Genomic DNA, 7,637 nt, shown 5'->3' on the forward strand with positions numbered 1-7,637 from the left:
TTGACGGTACCACCTCATTTAATATGTACTAGACAGAGGACTCAGTTCAAATCAGCTTATGTAATAGATAGTGGGGTTTAGGCACTGTTCCTGAGGGATACCTATGACTTTAAAAAAATTATATGACAGGTTTCTGCTCAATCCTAGAAGAGCAAGATACTTAGATAAGTTAAGAACATAAAAACAGCCCTGCTGGATCAGACCAGTGGTCCATCTAGTCCAGCATCTTGTCTCACGCAGTGGCCAACACAGGGCATAGAGGTCAATGCCTTTCCTGACGCTGCCTCCTGGCGCTGGTATCCAGAGCTTTACTGCCCCAAAATGTGGAAGTTCCCCCTAAGTCATCAAGTCTAGAAGCCACTCCATGAATCTAACCTCCTTTTAAAGCTGTCTATGCCTGTGGCCATTAAAACATCCACTGGCAGTGAATTCTACATTTTAATCAGTCATTGTGTAAAGTAGCATTTCTTTTTGTCCATCCTGAATCTACTGCCCATCAGCTTCACTGGGTGCCCTCAAGTTCTAGTATTTAGGGAGAGGGAGGAATGGGCTCTCTTCACCCCATTCATAATTTTGCAAACCTCTATCACATCCCCCCTTAATCATCTCTTGTCCCAGACTCTTCAGCTTTTTCTCATAGGGAAGGTGCTCCAACCTGTAATCATATTGGTTGTACTCCTTTGTACTTGGTTCCTGCTCTGCAATGTACTTTTTGAGACATGGTGCCCAGAACTGGACACAACATTCCAAAATAAGGCTGCAGCATAGATCTATATATATTGGGCATTATAATATCAGCCATTTGATTTTCAATCCCTTTCCTAATAATCCCCACCACAGAGTTTGGCTTTTTCGCTGCTGCAGCACACTGGGCTATTAACTATCACCCCGAGGTCTTTTTGTCTCTCAGCCTCAGCAAGTTCAGACACTATTATCATATACGTCAAGTCTGGATGTTTTTGTTCCAATGTGCATCATTTTACACTTGCCTACCGTGAACTTCATTTGCCATATTGCTGTCCACTCACCAAATTTGTGCCTTCGGATTTCCCCGACCTGAATAATTTTGTTCCATTTGAAAACTTGGCGCTTCACTACTCAGCCCCAGTTCCAGGTCATTAATGAATAAATTAAATACCATTTGGACCCAATACCACTTCATGTGGAACCTCACTGTTTACTTCTCCCCCTTGCAAGAACTGTCCTACTCCTTGCTTCCGGATGTTTAACCAATTTTTAATCCATAAGAGGACCCATCCTCTTATCTCATGACTGCTACAACTACTTAGAAGTCTTTGGTGAGGTACCTTATCAAAAGCCTTTGGGAAAGTCCAGCATATAATGTCTACCAGGTCACCATTCTCTACATGCTTGTACACTTTCTCAAAGAACTCCAAAGGACTGGTGAGGTACAGCTTCCTTTTACAGAAGCCATGCTGATTTTTCTTCAGCATACTTTGTCCCTCTATGAGCCTCAAAATTGTATCTTTTAAACACCTTCTTTCTTTTTTTTTTACCATGATAGAACATAATATAACAGTAACATAAGAATTCCATGTACAGGAGCAGTGCAAATGAACAATACAGGTAAGTTAATACAAGGATAGAGCATTAAACTTATCAGGAATCATCTGCTTTGCCTTAGTATTTCTTTCAATGTAATCTAAAAAGGGGAACCATTTTTCTAAGAAAACTGGATGATGGGTCGTATTCTCGGCTGTAAGTACTTGGTTTTTGGATTTAGTTTCCCCAATAGATCTTGAACGTCATCTCTCATCACCTCAATTTGACGTTCATCAGTGGTTGTGGCATGGGTACATGGCCCACACTTGTCACAGTAAACACAGAGGGGAAAAAATTATCTAGCTTCTCCTCCCATATTTTAGCAATACTTTTATTCCTTGGTCATCCAAAGGCTCAGCTGCTCATCTGGCTGGTTTCCTGTTCTGGATATCTGTTTGAAGAACTTCTTATCATTTGTTTTGATGCTTTTAGCAATCCACTCCTCAAATTCTCTTTTTGCATATCTAATTAGCACTTTTTTGCCAGACCATGTGCTCCCTTTCATTCACTTAGTTCAAAAAAAACTTTTGCTTTTTAAAATAACATTTTTGTTTTCTGTGGCTTCCTTAACTTGGATAGTTAACCTTTCCTAACCTGGAGGGAAGTGAGCTATCTGGGCTTCAAGCAGTGTTATTTTAAATAGCTTCCAAGCATTTTCTAGGGATTTGACTCTTGTGTTTCCCTTCCAGTTTAACCATTCTTCTCATTTTTGTAAAGTTTCCTTTTTTGAAATCAAATGTTACGGTTTTGGAGTTTAGGAGTAACATTCCATTGACAAGAGTGCTGAACTTAGCACTATGGTTGCTGCTCCCAAATGGTGCAACGTCCTCTACACCTCTCACCGGTCTTGAATCCTGCTCCTTTGGTTACCTCTGTGACCATCTGTGCCACTGCACAGTCATTGATGATGTCTTGGAATCTCATTTCTACAGCAAGGCTTGAGCATGTTTACTCAGTCAATTTGAAGGTTGGTGAAGTCACACATAGGGGTGTGCATTCGGTAAAACCGAACCGGAAAAAAACTGGGAAAAACTTTTTTGGTATTTTTCAGGTATCCGGCATACCGAATCAGATCCCCTGAGCTGATTCGACTGCCAAATACTGAATGCCGAAAAAAACCGAATTTTTCTTTCTTGGGGAGGTACTGCTGCCTGCCTTTTTCCCATCCCCATAGGAAACAATGGAGGATTGGGAGCATCCTCTTTGGATGCCCCTAGAATTGGACTCCCTGGTCCAATCTTTTCCAAACTTGGGGGGGTCTTTTGGGGAGAAGCTTCTATCTCAAACCCCCTCCCCCCAGCTCCCTGAATACTTATTAGAAGATTTTTGCCATTGACTACAATGGCCCCATAGGATATAATGGAGCTGAAAATTTTCAGGAATAATGAAAATTTTCAGGTACCAATAGAATACCAGTATTGGTATTCGGGTATATTCGGGAATCCCCAACAAAAATCGGCTTTATTATACCCGAATTTTAAAAAACCCAATTTTTCCCCTGTACATCCCTAGTCACACAGTATCACAAAATTACCTGATTTCGTCATCTTGCTTATTCTTATCTGCATGCTTAGTAAAAAATCACAATATGCTAGCATCTTGTGTTGGTGGCTGAGTACAGATAAAAACAGTAAATATGGATACTGTTTATTGATATACCCTTCTAATTAACATACCTGAAGCAGTAAATGGTATTTCAGAACTCGCTGCATGGGAACCACAAGAAGATCCCGCAAAGTAAACTTCCCATTATTGGCTCTTTTCGAACATTCCTAGTTAGGAACAACAATGAAGGCTTCAATGTGACTCCAGTATGATTATTTTTAAAAATTAAGGAGGCATATATGCAGTACACCATATATTATATGGTAGGTGCCAATATATTTGGAAACTAACCCCCACCTTTAATTTTAAATATACTATCAGATACAGATTGGAAGATAGTGTTTTCAGTGTAAAATGTAATATAACTTTATTGTTAAAAGTCATTGCTGATACCTCCAGTTTCAACTTAACGTCTTCTTTTATCTTGGAGATACTGTCTAAACAGGATATGGCTATCTCTACCTGGCTGCAGTACTGCCCATAGATGACCAACCTACATAAAGACGAGAGAAAAACAGTGAGTGATTATTTAAAAGCTGTCTTCTAATCCATGCAAGCCAATCACAGCCTCCACACCTGGTCTCGCAAGCTTAATGGACAGATGGGGGGGGAGAGAAATCTGTACTCCAGGCTAAAGAGATGTTGCTGTTCCCAGCTGCCATGCCTCATCTGCCATGCCCAGCAACTTTTCACTGACTGCCATGACCACACACAGTTTGCGATTCTAAGTAATCACTGCAGGAATTCTTTGCAATCAAATTTTCTCTCTGAATCTACTGTGAATCCACTTGAAGGCAGTGTTAACTGCCCCACTTATTAGTCTGAAAGTACAATTCTAAAAGCTTTTTAACAGTATGTGTCTTATTAGTGCTTGTTATGTTAATAGACAGATTTCAAAGGATGTGATGAATAATGGTCAGCAATGTAGGATTAAGCACTGGATTAATTACATCTAGCCCCTTTTTATGGAAACAGCAAGCCCAGAATACCCATTTGCCAGTCGAGTTTACATTATTAGGAGAATTTAAGTCAAGATAACAACACCCAGCAGCTAAAAAAACATTACCCCAAAGACCCCACCAAATAACTGTGAAGATCAGATGGTCTTATTTTAACAGATTTTGATCAGCTACAGAAAAGAGAGCATAGAGATTCCCCAGTCCACTATTATTTACTAAAATTTTCTGGGCCTTTTTCACATTACCTTTCTAAACTGGGTGCTATCAGTCATTGGCCCAGTTCTGAGTAAAGCAATACAGGGACAGGGGTTTCATACAGCAATTTTTTTTCCATTAAGGGGTTGTCCCTGAAGCACTATGGCCTTTTCAAACAGTGCCGCTCCCCCCCCCCCACACGCCCTTTTCCCTGCACGCACAACTTTCCTCGGACATTTTTTTAAAAGGTTCTAATGTGAGTGCTACCTCGCTAAACCAATCTCGCACTATAAAGAGCTTCAGTGGCCCCATTGAGATGCCTGGACTCTCAGCCTCATTTGCAATTCCCCCTCCCCAAGCCCCCCTTGCAGCTCAGCAATGCAAAGATGAGGAGAAAGAGGGTGCTCTATCAGGTGTGCTACTTCTTTGGTTTAACCCTTTCAGTGCCTCAGCAGAGGCAGGGTGGGGAGCACAAGATTGCAAACTATCGGATTATGTAGCTCCACTTTTTCAATAGGATTCTCCCCTTCTCCCTTCCTTTAAAGGCTTCCCAGGCAGTTTTCATGCTGCATGGAAATGCACCACTGGGGAGACCTGTACTTGATGGACTTCTGTCTGTTCTGCATACTGAAGGTACAAGAACAAAGAACAAGGCCAGCTTAATTCCTAACAATCTATCCTCGCTGAATCTGTCTAACCTACACCTGTGGCTATCACTACATCCTCTGGCAGGAAATTCTACATTTTAATCACTCTCTCTGTAAAGTAGTATTTGCTTTTGTCTGTCCTGAACCTACTGCCCATCAGCTTCATTGGATTTATGGGGGGGGGTGTTCAACTGAACAGGAAAGATACTGGAGGAGTGACAGCAACAGCAGCATATGCAGGGCTGGTGCTAGCAAGAGTGAACTAGGTCTCTGAACTAGAACTTGAGGGCATCCAGTGAATTGGGGAGGAAAGGGGTGGGGGAGAATGCCAAAGAGCTAAGTCCTTTTTTGTGTTCCTTTCCTTTTCTGCCTTCACCCTCCATTCCTTTCCCCCACCTTGGGATAAAGTGCATTTTCTCTTTTTCTTTGCATCGCTGAGCTGCATTCGGGGGCTTGGGGAGGGGGGACTGCAAATGAGTCCAGGCATCTCTATGGTGCCACTGTGACACTGACTTGCTATATTTGTTTAGCATTTTACCGCTCACATAAGAATATTTTTTAAAAACCTCAGAGGGAGATTACACGTGTGTGGGGTGAAAAGAGGAGGGGAAGGAAGGCAGCATTACAAGAAGCACTACGGGGCACATCACACTGCACACCACAGTGATTCAGAAGCAGAAGGAAGGATTTGAAACTGGAACAAAGCAGTTTTCATCAACAACGGCTCAGGCATGCTTCCCCAATGGGACACAAGCGGGTATGTCTGAACAGATAAATTAATTCTGTTAGCAGCCGGTTACTAAAACAGGTCTGTCTGAAATGGCAGAAAAATTCTGCTAGTAACCAGTTACTAAAACAGGATAGGCTGTCTGAAAAGGACACTGTTTTTTTGTGTTTTTTAAAAAAATTATATTTATTAGGTTTTTATACATAGTCATTTGTTCATTCTTATACATACATCGCAGAGCCTATCATCTGATTTCTAACCATTTATACATTCCCGACCATCGTTTTACAAAAGCTTCCTCACTTTTCCCTTGTAGCATTAAACTCAGTTTATCTATTTCAGCTACTCCCATACGTTTCTCTATTACTTCATCTATTTTGGGGTTACTGTCTTGCCAGGACACTGGTTTTAAAGATAGCAATAACAGGCATCCTTTTTAGCCCAAGTGTGAACATCTACTTCTGAAGATGTTAGCATACTGGTAAACAAAAGAAGGGGGAGAGACAAAGGCTCTACTTGACCAGAGACACCAGTAGCACTTCAGGGGTTCACCTTGGCCCACGGGGTGGACAATGAGCCCTGCTTGCCAAAAAAAAATCACCTGGGGTGCAGCTCTCCATCACACATGCCAGAGATTGCCTACCCTATCCTAAAACCTTACAGTTTTCATTTATCTTTCCCACCATCATTGTGCATGCAGTTGTAAGTTGTAAATAAGAACTGAGCTGAATTTCAGGAAAAAAATACAGACCTCCTGGAACTGTACCAGGTAGAGAAAAATCACATAATTAATTGCATGCCCCCATTAATTTAAAAGAATCTACCTATGGAAAGCTAACATGGAAGGAAGAAAGGAATACATACCTTAGCCTCAGCCCTGGATTTACTCACTTATTTTATGTGTGGACTATTATTTTTACAGTGTCTGCTTTCAAAGGTGCAATAATCCCCATTTGCATGCTGAACTAGTATAATCTCCAAAAGGCTATATTCCATAGATTCCCCCCCCCCAAAAAAAGTGTAGGTCATCACACAATAACAAAAACTGGTATGGAAGATTACTGGGTTTTGGAATACCCAATTTTCCTATATCCTTTTCTTTTGGGACTCTGAGGAGGAAGTGTGCAGCTGGTGGTCTTGCAGCCACTAATCCCCCTCACCTACCCACTCCTGTGACTGAGCATATTGCAAAGCTTGCAGGGGAGGGGAAGTGGTTACCTGGATACAGAGGGCCCTGAAAACATAGGTGGGAGAAAGGATCCAATGGTATTTTGCCCCCGTCATCAGTAGGAAGGGCCATGACCAGTGGTAGAGCATCTGTTTTGCACAGAAAAGGTCAGATTCAATCCCTAGTGATTGCGTAGCAGGTGATGTAAAAAAAAATTACTCCCAAGATCAGGGAGAGCTGCTGCCAGTCAGAGTAGACAATACTGACCTTGATAGACTCAGTATAAAGCACCTTCATAAAAGGACAGGGTAACTTAATGTCAGGGGCAGGAGAGTTACAATATGGGTAATATATTCAAAACCAGGAATAAGGCCCATTGTGGAAATAAATACAATGAGCACTAGAAAGAGGTTCTGGGAGAGTGCCAAGGCCGTGGGCACTCAGCATCAATTTGCCATGGCAACCTCAGCAGGGTATAAGGACAGAGACTACCATTTTCTCCAGGGGAACGGATCAATACCATCTGGAGAGCAGTTGTAATTCTGAGTGATCTCCAGGCCCCACCTGGAGATTGGCAACAGTAGTTCCCCATGAGGGAATGGCTGGTTTGGAGGGCAGAGTCTATGACATTGTATCTCTCTGAGGCCCCACTCCTCCTCAAACCTCACCCTCTCCAGGCTCCATCTCTCAAATCTCCAGGAATTTCCCACCTGGAGTTGGCAACCCTATCTCCTTCCCAGCCAAGCATCAACCTACCTTTATTTCCCCCTCAC

At 42.1% G+C, this 7,637-nt stretch overlaps 1 protein-coding gene across 1 annotated transcript in view; it reads right to left on the reverse strand.

Moving 5' to 3' along the window:
• The window catches only part of VAV3 (vav guanine nucleotide exchange factor 3), a 120,288-nt gene that overhangs the window by 19,251 nt on the left and 93,400 nt on the right, over nt 1-7,637 (reverse strand). The window contains exons 9-10 of the mRNA XM_015409591.1: nt 3,562-3,661; nt 3,240-3,335 (exon numbers count right to left, since the gene is read on the reverse strand). Of these exons, the coding sequence (XP_015265077.1) occupies nt 3,240-3,335; nt 3,562-3,661 (196 nt within the window). The remainder of the gene's footprint in view (nt 1-3,239; nt 3,336-3,561; nt 3,662-7,637) is intronic.

This window comes from Gekko japonicus, unplaced genomic scaffold (assembly GCF_001447785.1).
Source record: "Gekko japonicus isolate JY-2015 unplaced genomic scaffold, Gekko_japonicus_V1.1 scaffold2073, whole genome shotgun sequence".
Lineage (NCBI taxonomy): Eukaryota > Metazoa > Chordata > Lepidosauria > Squamata > Gekkonidae > Gekko > Gekko japonicus.